This window comes from Tenrec ecaudatus, chromosome 13, assembly GCF_050624435.1.
Source record: "Tenrec ecaudatus isolate mTenEca1 chromosome 13, mTenEca1.hap1, whole genome shotgun sequence".
NCBI lineage: Eukaryota > Metazoa > Chordata > Mammalia > Afrosoricida > Tenrecidae > Tenrec > Tenrec ecaudatus.
In genome coordinates, this window is record NC_134542.1 from 63,923,586 (window position 1) to 63,939,531 (window position 15,946).

The window sequence follows — 15,946 nt, forward strand, 5'->3', positions numbered from 1 at the left end:
CATTACACACCCGGTCCATCGGGCAAGAGGAGCGAAGCACACCAGCATAAGGTCAGTGTTGGTGGCTGATGTGGACCAGGAATGTTCCTCAAGAGGTTCAAGGTCACTATTCGTTTTGACTCGGTTTAAAGAAACCATCAGTCTGGATACTAAAGACTCTCCTGTTTGAGGTACAGACACACGTGCGCACGCACGTGCAAGGAACACTTTCTGGATTTCACAATTTGCTGCTAGTGATCACAAACAGTGCCAATGCATTATCTTTTCATGATTAATGGCATAAATCAAAACACTTAAATGGACGCGGCAAAAAGCCAAAGCTTCAAATCTTTTGGATCAACAAAGTTTAAGACCACTTAGATGAATCTAAAATTGGTCGCTTGAAACATCCTAGTTGCCTAGAACAGAAATGGAAGGCGAGGGAATGGCTCTCTGGGCCCACTGCTGCCTGTCTACCTTCCTTTCCCTTTGACTATGGTCATCTGTGCCCTTCCTGTTGTCGCCCAGTGCCAGGCTGAAGAGCTTCCACTAAGCGGTTCCGGCTGCCTTCCCGAGCAGAATGCCATTTCCCCAGTGTTCCCGTCACCGCCAGCGCTCTGTTTGCAGCCAACTCTCAGGCCTGCTCTTTGACTGTGTGTGTGCTCATGGTTATTTCCAAAGGTGGGCTTTTGGGTGCCGAGAGCTCATGGCGTCTGGAGTCTCATCATCTGTGCACCGCACAGATTGCCTCTACTATGTGTGTGGTTAGCGCATGAACCGGAGACGGAATGCCAGAAACACAACGAGAAGCAGAGCGTTAGTGTTCTCGCACAACCTGAGTCCTGGGCATGACGTGGTACGACAGCAGGGTCGGTTAAGGATGACTTCGTTGTTGACCTCAGTCAAGGCCCAGAAGACACATGCCACTTGGCTTATGCCCCTTGAGCTTCTCAGTAGGCCACCGTCCCCAGCCTGTCAACCCTTGCCAGCCTCCTGGGGTTCTCGCCAGTCCCTTCTCGATGACGAGACTGATGGAGAGCTACTCAGCAATCCCACCTGTTTCTAAGGTGATCCACACGATCGGAATGTGTCCAGGTGAAAGTAGTATGCTAAAATCACAATTTATTAGCCTGACCTTTGCGACCAGAAGGCCTTGGGTTTTAAAGGCCTTGCAGCAGGAAGAGAGGATGTCATTTCTTGATTTACATCCACTGCAACCATTCGCTTACCAGCATTTCGAGTTTGTAAGAATGGGCGGGTGGAAAAGCGGGCAGCAGTGAACGGGAAGGAGGGAGAGCTGCCAGCCACGGAGTACGCAAATGAAAAATATCAGACTTGAAAAAATAAAAAGCTGAGGCTATTAACATTGTTTCAAGTCCATTTTATTAAAAGCATAAGACTTAGCCCAGAGTCATCTTCTCTCTTTCACCTCGCAGATTCTACTGTTACAGCATTGGGCCTGCCTCCTGAGTAGCTTCCCTGTCTCTGCCTGTCTCAGAAGCCCCGCCACCTGTGTTCAGGGCCCCATCACCAAAATTATTACCTGGACGGCCAGTCCTCCAGCCCTGTCCCTCTCCAGAAACATCTCCAATGGTCCCATTCGCTCACCAGGCACCGTCCAGTGGCCAGCCATGGGAAAGTGGGAAAGGCAAGGCCTGCCTCTAGTCTCCTGCCACGCCAATCTCCCACCACCACGCTTACAGACTCCTGGCAATTCTCCCAGCGCCCCAAGCTACTTCTCAGCTGCGGTGCCTTTGCTTCACCGGAAGCAGCCTTTCCCAATGGGCCTGCCTCCCTCACCAGTACCACCAGTACCAACATGGCCACCATTCCACTCAGGCCCAGTCAGCTCACCTGGCTGGTTCTGCTCATGCTATGGGACCGTGTGCCTGGATCACTGCAGCTGCCACATTGTCTCCTCCTCCTTCCTCTCTCTCTCAAAATGTTTTGTTGGATTTTCAGTATTAACATGCGAGACAAGTTCCCCCACTCAACAATTTCTACACCATGGGTTGTTTCCGAACCCAAGTAGCGCTCCCCTCCCTCTCCCCCACCCCCACGCCCCACAATGCCCCTCCCACTTTGCAAACACTTTCATTGGAGAATTTTCACACTGTACTTAATGGGAGAGCCCCACTGTGAATTCCTTGAGCCCATACGGGCTTTATCTCTGTATGTCTCATCCCTTAATAAATATTTATGAATAAATAACACGATGAATGGAGGAAATAGCTATCTGTGTTTCATTTGTTTGTTTTAAGAAGCGATGAGTTTTTAACATCATTAACTTGTTTTTCGTATAATTAATTGTGAGTTTATATGCTTCAACTTTTAACACTGGCTCTACTTAGCATTTGGCTTGGAAATTTCCAGAAAGTTTAAAATTGGTTCTCTGGAGGGTCGCACAAACTGGCTTCAGGAAATGAACCTGCTTCTCAACCGTCTCTCCTCTATGTGAACACTAGCTTGTAGCTTCCTGCCTTCCCTTCTCCAGTGACTCCTGAAATCCTTTCTAGGTAGATGTCTCAGCTTAGTCTCCAGACCCTTGGGCTCTGGCCCTCTCTAAGTCTATAACTGACAACTCAGTGGGGGTCTAGTGCAGTTGCAGGAGGTGCCGTGGTGGTACTCTCGGTAAGCGTTGGACTGCTACCCAAAGGGTCGGTGTTTCAACCCCACCAGCTCCCGTAAAGACGAACAGCCTAAGAAACCCTATAGAGTTGCTATTAATAGCCTCAGAAACCCTATAGAATCAACTCAATGGTAACGGGATCAGTTACAATCCAGACTCAAAGAGGTCAAAAAATCAAAGGAAATTTAAATTTTAGGTATAAAAATTAAAATGGGAACACAGTAAAATCCTGGGCAAACAAAAGGTTAGTAAGTGTTCAGTGCTGCCAGCCAGGCCTATTTCTAGACTAGCTCCCTGCAGAATTACTTAAGCTGCATTCTAAGCAGTTTTTAAAAAATAATAATCAGCCCCACGTGGCTGAGGATACCATCAAAAGCTATCCAGGAATGAGATGTATAAATAACAATTTCTAAAGGACCATTTTGTGAGACAAATGTGTGTGCTCCTGGGCTGCTAACTGAAAATGTGGGCACTTGAGGCCACTCAGGGGTATCAAGAAGAAAAGCGTGGTGATGTCCTTCCTATAAACCCGCCATTGAAATCACCATGGAGCAGCCTTCCAAGGACAGTGGTGTCTTTTCACCAGGGAGGAGCCCAGGCGGGGAGGATATGGAATGGGTGGCTCGCTGCCTTTACAGATGACTGCTGCCTTTGCTGTAAGATCCGAAGAAGTGGATGGGGCCCGATCCCTTACTGAGCTCTTTGATCAAAGATTCTGTAGAAGAATCCTAATCGAAGGGGCGGCAGGTGGGGGTCGGGGGTGCCTAACAGAACTTTAGATTTTCCCAAACTTTAGGCCTTCTGGAGCCATGAATGATGTATGAATTCCTAGACCTAACGACCTGAGATCATCTTTAGCCTTTAAACACTAAAAACATCCCCTAAAACCTTCTTAAACCCCATTAATAGTTTAGCTGAACTCACAATGTATGCCTTGCGCATTGTGTCTTATTTTAATGTTTTGTCAGATTGACAACAGCCACTTGGAAGCAACACGTTCATGTTCATTGGGAAAGATGAACGCAGAGTCGGAGGGTGAAATGGCTGCAGTGACGGTCATGGAACTGCGTGTGTAGAAATGGTTGAGTCGGTGTTCGTTCATTCGTGCAGCTTCTCAACAACAAACGTTAAAGCCTGATTAAAATGAAAGACAGCTCAGTGGCACGTAGATCTACTGAGACGCGCATGGAGCCAGAGTAAGCCTGCTTGGTTAATTCGTTAATTACCTTGCTTCGGTCCATTAGAACCCCTTTTCAGCTCACGTGGTATGAAGACATGGCCCATGGTTTTCAAAATGCCGCACCCATTACTACGAGCAGGTCTTACACGGCGTCTCCATGCCAAGTACTGTGCGCCGAGATCCCGTGGGCTTAAGTTATTTCATGCCGCTGACTTGTTTCTGCTCTCCCAGTGTAACTTTCGAGGCTCTTCGTCATCATCATCATCACGTAAGTGTCTCATAAGACTCAGAATAACCCCTGGGAATTTCTCCAGACTCCCATTGCAATTTTATTAACTCTACCAAGTAAGTGGTGCTGGATTGTTCCATAGCCCATAATCCAGTTTATGTCCCAAAGACATTTCCTAAAAGTAATCAATGAGTCTAGAGCTGTTTCGTGACTACATCACTCTGTTGCGAGTCAGGGCTCTCTGAGACTTTAGTTGGTCCCAGCAGAGGAAAGGCAAGGTTGCATACCTTCCCCCGTGTAATTCCCTCTGGGGAACATGGACCCAGGCAGGGGCATCACAGAGTTTCTGAATGCTGATCTTGGGTTTCTGCTTCTGCAACTCCAGGAAATGCCTGCAATTTACTGCCTGTAAACATCACTGAAAATCTAGAATGTCTGCATTCCTGACAATTTTCCATGAAAAGCATAGATGGGATTGTGGCCTCCTTTCTCAAAACCCACCTAACAGTTTATACTCTAGCTCACTTGGCAGTGACCAGCGTCACATACCCAACTGGAACGAAACCTTGCTTAGCCGTGGCAACCTTATATGGGTATTTTGGCCTATCATGGCATATTTGAATTCTGATTAATTGTTTCCTTAATGGTAATAGGTGCTTTCTTTAAGACATTTTAGCATCGCTTACGTCGGGAACTATCTTGTAATCGATGGATTGTCACATTTAATAGGCATGTTGTGGTTTTTTTCCTTAACAGAGAACATGGCTTACACTCATCTTTAAGTTTAAAGAACTAAGAAGCACTGATTAAAGTGATTGACGTGGTGTCTACCATCTCTTTGAATATATTAGTGGTAGAAATGGACCATCTTAGCTGCAGTTTTCATTAATTTGGGAAAATATTTCTGTTGGAACCAAAATAATCACTGTGATATTTTTCCTTCTTAATTGTCTGTTTTTCAGGAGGGCAGATAAATCCTCTCTAGGAAAACTCATTTGACGCAAACCAGTGACTGTTTTGCCTTCTCCCTTTCCTTTGAACTTGTTTCTTTAGTACATTTACGACCAGTTTTGACTTAGAAAACTGAAATTGTTACTGACCATATTCAGGGTTTACTTTTTTTTCCCTTTTAATATCTAATGGTTAATGCTTCGCTTCATTGCTTCTGTGTTCTACCCGTATGTCTCCATCATCTGATTTAAGCTAGAATGCCATCTCTATCCTGCATGGGAACGTGTATGGTCTCTCCTTATTTGAATATTTTCTTCCCTGTGGATTTCTTTCGATCCCAGGAACAAATGCAGTAAAACCTGTGTGGACTGGAATGATTCATGAACAACTGCTGTATTCAAATGGGTTTTCTGATGAACTGATGCTTCTGGTTTCTAAAATTAAATTCATTTTCTTTGTTAACATGTTAACATATCAAGAACAAAACCATTTTAAACAGAGACGGGCCTGCTTTGGATGACTTGGTTGTGGCTCGTCCATAAGTAGCGGCTTTCCCGTCTGTGACAGTAGCTGTGGCCACAGGAAAGGGGTCATTTGACAGCAGCTCGCAGGCCCCACGGTGTACTCTGAAGTGCCTCTCCCCTCCTTCAGTCTTTGTGCACAGCTTACACGAAGCTTCTTGTGGCCTGAGGGGACCCGTTGGAAAACTCTTGCTGTGGAAATGGCTTTCAACAGCAAACCACAAAATACTGCTTTGATCGTGGCTGTGTCTAAAACCAAGAGGAAGTTAAATCATGGCCGGGAAAGAACTGAAACTGCTTCTCAGTTCTACTCAGCCATGATGTCTCCCGAATGCAGCCGTGTTGTCTCTTCGGGCCAATCGTGGTCCGTGGTCCACAAGTGCCTCTGCGTCCCTGGTTCGCCCCTTGACTTTACCTCTGCTCTCTTCCAGGTCCACACATTCCGAGGGCCGCACTGGTGCGAATACTGTGCCAACTTCATGTGGGGTCTCATCGCTCAGGGAGTGAAATGTGCAGGTAAGAGCCCTTTCCCCAGCTCATCACGGGGCAGGTGTGGGTGGGGGGCTGAGCCCGGGTCAGCCGTACTTATGCGCGTGAGGAGGACTAGATCCCCAGGCCTCCACTTGGGATACCCATCCGATTTTGTCAGCCCTTAGCCATCTGGCACTTGATAAAAGCAGTCGAGGGTGACAAAGATGTAAATTGTTGTGACCCATCGGAATGTAGTCTGTCCAGATATAGTTTAATCTTTCATAGTTAAATAAAAATGATCTAACGGGGGGGAAAGCCAACTGGGGACCTGATATTAGGCCATGAAAAGATGAGGTCAACTGCTTCCCATAGTTCTGATAAAAGAAGATTAAAGCAAGACAGTCACACTCAGCACGTGCCTTTGATGTTACAGGAAGTAAAATCGTCAAACGGGTTTCTATTTTGAAAAAGAAAAAAGCAGTGTACAGGAATCTCTTGATTGTTGCCTTGGAAACAGAATGTTAAAGCTAACTTGTGAGGCTGGAATGGCCGTACTAACTTTCTGTGAAATCAAACGGAAGCTTCCAAAGTACACGAGGGCGTCTTCTACGGTGCTGGCTGCATTCTCTAAAACTACCTCTGACCAGAGCTCTCTGTGCACCACCTTGAAGTCTTGAGGCTTCTAAATCCTGTTATAAAGCCATGACCATGGTAAAACCTTCTTAAGATTTACGCGTAAAGAAGTAGCTCATTTAGGGATATATTGAAATACTGCAGAAGATAACGTGGTTCTGTCCATTGTGTGAAATCAGCTCACATAGAACAGTTATATTGGCAGTAACCCTTAATCGGACTGCTCTCGATTCTGTATCCCTTTGGCTGTTTGCATTGAACAGCCATAAAATACACTTTTGTGCATGCCTCTTAGAGTGAAGCTGCACATCAGAGAATATACTAAGAATAAAGTATCTCAAAATAGTGACTTTGGTGCTTCTGTCCAAGTTACCACTATAAAAATCTTTTCTAGCATGATTTCTAGCCGAGATTTTTTTTTTTTTTTGCGTGCCCATTATCTGCAGAACTTTCTGGATCTGATTTTTCCCCATATATTTAAATTACATTTTCTTTATATAGCAAGGTGTAAGATTCATTGCCTGGGCATGTTCCAAGTCACCTTTCCTCATTTATGATTCCCTTCGCCTCACTGAGGTGCACAATCCAGAACACCAGGCCAAACCCACTCCAGGACATCCCGCCACGAGGCGTATGGTAACCATCCCCAAAGTGTTGGCTTTGAACTGTGCAGGGGCATTTGTCAGGATGACGGATTGCCTATCTTCCTCTCACAAGCTATATGGAAGCCCTACACTCCATTGTGCCATGGATGTGACTGATTGGAACTAGGGTCTCTTCCCTCGTTACCTTGAGGCTCTGCCTCAGGAGGGAAGGTGCAAACCTGTCTGAATGGCCTCCTGTATAGGAAAAGAGACTGAGGGACAATCAGAGAAGCATCCCAGGTGATGCTGCAGCTGCTGCAAACCATCCCCGGAGCCGTGAAAGAGACACCCACAGTGCCCCTCCCTCCAGGCATTGGGTGCAATCGGCATGGACCCGGCCACAGAGGGCACCCTGCTGCTCCCCGCCTCCCGAACCCTGAGGCCCTTCGCTTCTGCTGGTGTTGGCAGCCAGAGGAGACTGCCAGGGTCGAGGAGTGGCCCTGCGCCCAGTGCGATGCGAATCCTGCCCCTTAGATGAGGAACCTGTCGGACAAGGGGGTCAGTGCGCTCGGTCTTCCCGTGACGGCCGGTGGTTACCCAGCGCCAGGGTGCAGCACCATTGCCGGGAAGCCCGTGCTTCAGCCTGTGAGGGGCACAGAGTGGGAGATGGTGCTGCTGCTGCTGGTTCATCTGTGTGGCTGTGGTTGGTTGCTTTTCAAGGCAAGTGGAATATTCTTCCCCGAGCACAAACCGCGCACCGGAGTGAGGATGGTGATTCCATCGGCCTGATTTCCTGAGATGAGGAGGCTGCATGGAGTCTCGGCACCAGTTGTCTGCAGGGCCATGAGCACATGTGACCGTGTGACCATCGCTCGTCCAGCGCTCCTCTTTCACTAGAGTCACGTGTCTCCTCTACTTTCTGGCAGGAGGCAGGCCGTTTACTTGGGAGGTCCGACTCACCTGCTGGCAGAGAGCGGGTCCAACAGGGATAAGCAATCGTCAGCTCAGTGCTGGGATCCTGGATCATGTCTGACAGAGGTGCTTTTGAGCCGTCATTATTGTCATCCTGGGCGGTGTCGCATAGAAGAACTCTCCTCCATCCCTGTCGCCACCCCCGCACATTACCAGCCTTCACGACTGATTGCGCGTGGAGGGCAGGAGTTGGAAGGAAAGCTTTGAGATTTTTCTTTTGGTCTGGTGTTCTCTTCTTGTCCTTAAAGTATTATATTTATGTGACTTGAGCCATAATCACGTACTGTAAGAACAGATTCACGCGTTTATGAAAACTAGAAAGAATGGGATTCAAATCCATCCTGTGTTTAAGAATTAACTACTTTGGGATTGGTAGGGGGATTCTTAGGTGCAGACTCACTCTGAGGCCCACCTGGTCCTAGAAATAACATTTTGCTGTTGTTGTTTTAAAGAAAAAATAAGCTAGCTGTGTTGGGCTGGGTAATGACTCCCAACAGCGTCTCTTCCTATCCCTTGGAGCTGCAGCCATGACAGCTTCTATAGACTCTGCAGAGGTAAACAAGCTCGGGATCCTGGGGTGGGAAGATTATCCTGGATGCTCCCCGTGAACCCAGCTTGGTCAATCAGTCAGTCACACACGTCCTTACAACAGGGAGTTAGGAAGGTGAGAATCGGAGGAAGATACAAGGACAGAAGCAGAGGTGAGATAGGATAGAAGTTATTAGGCCCTAGAAGATCAGGGAAGGGTCCACAAGCCAAGAAATGCAGGCACCCTCTTAGACACCCGAAAAAGCAAGGGCACCCCTGCTCCCCTGGAGCTCACAGAAGGAGCGCAAGCCTGCCAGCACGCTGATGTTACCCAGTGGATTTGGACTAACGGGCGACTGTGTACTCCGGACCCGTGTCGCTGAAAGCCACTACCGTTGTAGTGATTGGTTAGAGCACCAAGGCTAACCTCATGTGCTGCCAGCTACACATTAAAAGACGTGCTCACAAAGAAAACACGACAGCTCTCTGTCAGTCGGGAAAGAGACATCTGTGATCCCACAAACGGCCTGCTGTGTTCTGACTCCTTTTCTTTCTCTCTCTCTTTTCCTCTTTCTCCAAAAGTCCCCCTAGGCAGAGTTTGTCAGGAATTTGTAAAGGAGCGTTTGCCACAGGCAACAACTGTGTATATTCCCACTGCCTTTTTTCTCTTAACAAAAAACATTGTGTGAAGTATTATTACTGGGTGAAGTTTTAACCACCAGACTGTCCAAGTTGCTATGGGAATCGAGCTCACTCTGTCTAATTACTGGTCAGCTGACCCTCTTCAGGATTAAAAGCTCTAGCTGCTGAGCACCCCGTATCAGAGGGGGGCAGCAGGGATGACCATGTGATTGCTAATGATTATATCTTTTCAAACCCCATTGATACAAAGGATGGTTTTATAAGTTGCCACTGAGTCTATATATTTCTGCTCAGGGCGATCTAATGTTTGTCAGAGTAGTCCTCTGCTCCATAGGATTTTTTTTTAAATCATTTTATTGGGGGCTTGTACAATTCTTATCACAATGCATACATATATCCATTGTGTGAAGCACATTTGTACATTTGTTACTATCATCATCAAAACATTTGCTTTCTACTTGAGCCCTTAATATCAGCTCCTCATTTCCCCTCATGAACCCTTGATAATTTATAAATTATTATTATTTTGTCACTCCATTGGAATTTTAACACTGAGGTTTTGAGAATGGATTACCAGACCTTTCTTCCAAGGCATCTCCGAGTAAACTCCAAGTATTAACCTTTTGGTTAGCTGCCAAGAGCTTAACTGTATGCACACCAGGAACTCCCAACTCCACCAGAGACCATAGGCATTAAACTCACACTCATTTACTAAAATCTCTCCTGCTCTTTAAAGTGAGTGATTTGATGGCAGCAGTGCTCTGGTGCGTGAAATATTTACAGCGGAGGTGCGGTTCTTGTTGTTAGTGGTAGTCCAGTCCGTCCCAACCCAGAGCAGCTCCATGTGCTGTGGAGCACAGGAGAAGGGACCTTTCAGAAGCCGATCGATCGATCCCCAGGCCTGCCTTCTGAGATGCCTCTGGGTGAGCTAACACTGCCAACCTTCCTGAGGGCTGTCGAGGCTGAACTGTTTGCATCACCAAGGAAGCCACAGGACTGAACTAATTAGTCCTTAAAGGAAAAGTTCAAAGGATGGTCATCATTTAGATAAGATGGCTTCCCCCACACAGTTTTTTCCCCTTTTCTTTCTTTATGAATTGAAAGCTCATAGGTCAAAGGACTCTACTCTGGAAAGTTGCTGTTAGGTGCTGTCCAATCCGTTCTGACCCACAGTGACCTTATGTGCAACAGAAGGACACGCCGCCTGGTCCTGTGCCGGCCTCCCAGTCGTGCCGTGTTTGAGCCCCTCGTTGCAGCCCCGATGCCCACTAGGCGCTTCCTCTCCCTCCCGGCCCTTCTGCTTGACCAGAGGAGGCCTGGTTGGTGTCATGGTCACACATTAGGCTGCTAACTGCACAGTCAGCAGTTCAAAATCACTAGCTGCTTCCAGGGAGAGAGACGGCCTTTCTACTCCCGTGAAGAGTTACAGACGTGGAACCCACGGGGCAGTTCCACTCTGTCCAATGGGGTTGCCATGAGTCAGCACTGCGGAGTCACCTGGTGGCAGTGCGTTTGGACTCCTGTCATCAGTGAGGAACCCTGGTGGTGCGGTGGGTTAAACACTGGACTGCTGGCCACGCGGTTGGGGGTTTGCCAGTTGCTACTTAGGAGAAAGACTAAGCTGCCTGCCCCCCTAAAGGGTTATAGTCTCAGAAACCCCAAGGAGCAGTTCTACTCTGGTCACTCTTCTATAGGTTGCTCTGAGGTGGGATCAACTTGATAGCAGCAATTTGGGGTGTTTTTCTTGGCTTATGCCTATCAATAAAGTGCAATATCATATATATATATTCTCTCTCTCTCTCTCTTTCTCGTTTTTTAGATACAAAGTATGGATGTGTTTTAGGGAAATTAAGCCCTAGAAAAGTTTAGAATAGCCCAAGGTTAGTAGTCTCAAGTAATAGAAATGAAGTACATGAAATGTGACTTGAAGTTTTCACGTTTAGTCTCTGGTTATTAACTTGAGGAATTGGGAGGGCACATGTGACTTAATAGTAACATAAAAATGACCCACCAAATCAAGAGATGCAACAAATGGAATGCTCTTTTATGAACTCCCTGTTTCCCCCCATTTATAGTGCCAAGCTTCTCTGGGAGAACTGGGACTATATAGGAGTTATATGACTTTAATAAATAAGTGTGAAAACCAAATAAAGCCTTAATGGCAAACTGAAATATTGAAAAACAGCTAGCTCCTGAGGCAGCCGTTTTCCAGAACAAGCTCAGGGCACTGAATTTAAGGGTGTAGAAAGATGATTTCATTTTAATGACTTTTTCCTGCCCTTTAGTCTTCTGAAGGACTCCATAAGCTACAAAGTGTTGACCTTCAAAATCCATGGCTAAAATGTAGCGTTATGTATTATCCCACTGTGCCCTCTTGCTCCAATGGGAGAGAGCATATCAGTTTATAGAGCATTTCTCTTTTCTTTAAATCTCTGCCTCTGAGCTCAGTCATCATTGAGTCCTGTGTCCCTGGATCACAAACAAGCCTAGCAGCAGCAGACTTTTCAGCGGGGATGGGGGGTGGGGGTGGGGATGGGGTGGGGGAGGGTAGTCAGCATCCATATCAGAGACTTACTGCCCTCACGATGTTCTGAGATACGGACGGACGCCTTCCACTGGGTCTTCATTTGGGCTCCTGTAGGAGGCATGAGTTGACAAAAGCAGAATGCGCTGCATTCGCTCCACTCCTGATTTTTAGACGTCCTGCCTGGCGATCACATACACACAGCTGGTGGGAGACTCCGCTGGGTAAAAGAAGCCGGTGTCTTTTAATGCAAGTATGAGCACAGACAAGCAACAATGGGGACAACGTACATGACTGAATAAGACATTGGAAAGCAGAACATTGGATTCCAACACTGATTAAAACCACTCGGAGCCCCGGTGGCCTGGCTGTTGGTGGAGACGGGAGAGCACAGGCCGGAAGGTCCGGGCAGCAGGGTTTACTTCTCGGTTCCTGCACCTTCTCGCCGAGGAACACGCGTAGGCCATCGGTGTCTAATCATCGGACTGCACTTACCGTGAAGTGAAAGCACGAGGGTCTCCAAGAGCCCTTCCCAGTTCAACCCGAGGCCGGTCACACACTTCAAGTCTGAAACAAGTCGGCGTTACGATTGGAACTTGTGCTTTCATGTTGTGTCCGGGTTCTGTCTGTCTGGACAAGCTAGAGTAAGTACATGTTGTTTTATCTCTCCAAGAGTTAGAACTAAAGTCCCCGGACCAAGTGCACAAGCCCACCACCAGAAGACCCTGAAGGCGATAACAAAGGCTTGACTAGCACCCGGGCTGACTCTGCGTGGCCTCCTGCATCTTCAGGCCGGGGCACGGCCCATAACTATCAACAGGCACAAGCAAAGAGCCATCCCAAGAAAAGGCTGTTCTTCTTAGTCAAGAGCTAGGGAACCCACAGCCAGACCTGCCATGCTGCAAGCACGCGGCTCTCTCCCTCACCAGGCGTAGCAGGCACATGGCCTGGGGGCGACACCCTGTGTTCCACCCCCACCCCCAGTGGTGCAGTGGCGGCCTCCTCCTCCCCACCTGGCACTGCAGAGCATGTGGGACAGGCAGAATAACTCTGCAGAGGCTTAGTAAACCAAGCTGACATTTTAACGACAGCCCACAAAGCACAGACGCCAGGGCGTGCATCCTAAACCTAAGCAGGCCAACTACCTGCTAAAAGGGAACCAGAGTCGCATAATGCTCAGCGAGCCTGGGATACGGTCCAGAACGACTCACCGGATGAGGAACTCACCATCAGATCCCAAGGCCCGTGAGAAAAGACAGCCAGTATTTACCAATGTCAAGATGACACCCACATTGGAAATAACCAGCAAGGAAGTCAGCTACTATAAAAACACACTGTTTATAATTGTGTTTATGTTCCAGTTGGCAATTATGAACACTCGTGACACGAGGCAAAGGGAGGACAGGGAATATCAAAAGGGAAATAAAGTTTTTAAGGAAAGAACCAAGTGGAAGTTTTAGAACTGGAAAGCAGAGAAACTGAAGCTCACTGGATGGACCCAGCAAAAGCATTGTGGAGATGACCGAGAATCCGTAAACGTGAAGGCCCCGCCCTTCTGACTCCCAGGTACCTTGTCTAGAGTGTCCCAGGCTTTCAGTCTGTGTGCGAGCAGGCAGCCTCATTTTTCTCTCGTGGAGTGTCTGGTGTGTTTGAACTGCTGACCTTTTGATTAGCAGCCCAACACTTACCTGACAGAGCCTCCAAGTTTCCTTGAACTTGAAGGATGGCTTCATAGACAGAGAAACTGGATGGTTGAAAGTGGCACGAGCCCCAGAGACCTGAGGGAAGAGGAAGGAAGAAAGCAACAGCTGTGCCGTCTGGAGAGCTTCCTGCCTTTGGACAAAGCCATAAACCTCTGGATTTAAAAAGCCAGTTGAATCCCAAACAAGATAACTCCCTAAAAACCCATGCCCAGATAGATCATAACGAAAAAATGTGAAAATAAAGACATTTAAAAAAAATAAACATTGAGCCAGTCAGGGTGCAGTATAGCACTGATGAAACATACAACTTTCCTCTGGTTCTTTAATGCTTCTTCCCCACCCTCACTATCTTGATCCCAATTCTACCTTACAAATCCGGCTAGACCAGAGCTTGTACATGGGTGCAGATCAGAGCTAGAAACTCAGGGGATCCAGGACAGATAAACCCCTCAGGACCAATATTGAGAATAGCCATACCAGGAGGGTCAGGGGAAGGTGTGGGGAGAAAGGGAGAACCAATCACAATGATCTAGCTATGACCCCTCCCACGGGGACAGACAATAGAAAAGTGGGTGAAGAGAGACATTAGTCAGTGTAAGACATGAAAAAATAACAATAATTGATAAATTATCAAGGGTTCAGGAGAGAGGGTGGGAGAGGTGGGGGAAAGATGAGGAGCTGACACCAAGGGCTCAAGTAGAAAGCAAATGTTTTGAGAATGATGATGGCAACAAATGTACAAATGTGCTTGACACAATGGATGTCTGTATGGATTCTGATAAGAGTTGTATGAGCCCCCAATAAAGTGATTTTTAAAAAACACATTGAAAGCAGTCTTAAAACACGAGATACCAAATTTGGAAATACTGTTAAGTAAATAAGCTATATTAAAAACAATGTAGAGGTAGACCCACCTGGAATCTCAAAGTCATGCAAGACCTGTCAGGAGCTAGCCATCACCTCCTGCAAATGCAGACTAGACTTTTGAGTTTTAAGCCAAGCACAGATAGCAGTACTGTGTAACTAGTTTTGGAGTACAGCAAAGGAAAGATTTCTTAAAATGTTGGGTTTTTTCCCCCTTCTGAATACTAAACAATCTAATCATGGTGACTAGTGATCATTTGCTATGTGTAAAGGGACAGTGGTGGCCCAGCAGGTTAAGCATGGGCAGTTCATCCCGAGGGAGAAAGGTGAGCCCATTTGCTTCCGTAAAGACTCCAGCCTCAGAAACCCCACGGGACAGTTCTGCTCTGTCCTGCAGGTTTGCTGTGAGTCGGGATCAACTGGAGAGCAGTGGGCTTATGTGGAGAGGCTATCCTGACTACATTATGCATAGTACCATTCAAGCCTTACCTGGGCCCTGCTGGATAAACACATCAATTTTACCCCAGTGTGACCTCACGGAGGCACAGGACAGTTGAGGAACTCACTCAGGATCAAACAACCAGTTGATTCCAGGTCTAAGTGCAAGGTACCGCAGTTGCCCAGGACACTAAAATGAGTTACCATAGGTCTTTTAAGTGGACACTCTGTCACTGATTTGCCCTATAATTGAACCCAATATTATATGTATTAACCAATCTGAATTTTAAGAGGAGCATGGGTTTGGGTTGCGAAGTAATTTGGACATTATTTGTGCAGAATTCATGAGATACGTAGGTTGAGTTCTTGGCTCCGGAAGCTGTTATGTATTCAGGGAAGAAACTGCTGTTGTTTAGTGATGCTGGTGCGTGGGTGCTGTTAGCACCGGCAAGGCCACCTCTGGTGCACCTCACTGCGGGGCTTCCTGAGCCCCTTCCACACCTAACCTGACTTTGCATGTAAAGGGGGCTGGGTGCATATGGACCATTATGAGCTTTTGGGTGTGTCGCTCAAGGCAATATTGTCTGCAGATTTAACTGAAGAACCATGTTATGTGTAATGTTCAGGCTAATTTCCCTTGTGCCTGTTCACTGCTGTTACCATCCATAATTTGATGGTAGCTAGAACTCTTAAGTTTTACCCAAAGCCATAATAACTAGATTGCCAGCCTTTGTCCAGCACTTAAATTATGGAAAACAGCTTGAGTGTGTTGGTTTATTGAATCCTCATAACTTCTCATAAGAATTTATGCTCCCTGCTCCCCTAGAATTTTTTTTTAAAAACAAAGCTAAGCCTGAGCCAAGGATCAAGACAGTGGGCATGGCGTTGTATGGTCTTTAAATCAGTTTATTAGGATCTAACTGTAAAATCTCTAGGCCCATTTTTATTGACTTTATAAGAAGTTAGCATCTAGCTTTCTTTCATGAATTTAAGAACATATGGGTTATCTTTTTAAAAACTGAAGGGTAACCCTGACTTACTTCAATTGAATTATCCAGTGACTGGCTTTTCAGTCTACAGTCCCGTGGAGGCAAATAC

The 15,946-nt window shown here is 46.9% G+C and overlaps 1 protein-coding gene across 2 annotated transcripts in view; it reads left to right on the forward strand.

Moving 5' to 3' along the window:
* CHN1 (chimerin 1) overlaps positions 1-15,946 on the forward strand; it is a 215,165-nt gene that overhangs the window by 178,903 nt on the left and 20,316 nt on the right. For both annotated transcript variants that reach the window (XM_075529496.1, XM_075529497.1), the window contains one exon: positions 5,921-6,005. In XM_075529496.1, coding sequence (XP_075385611.1) covers positions 5,921-6,005 — 85 coding nt within the window. The remainder of the gene's footprint in view (positions 1-5,920; positions 6,006-15,946) is intronic.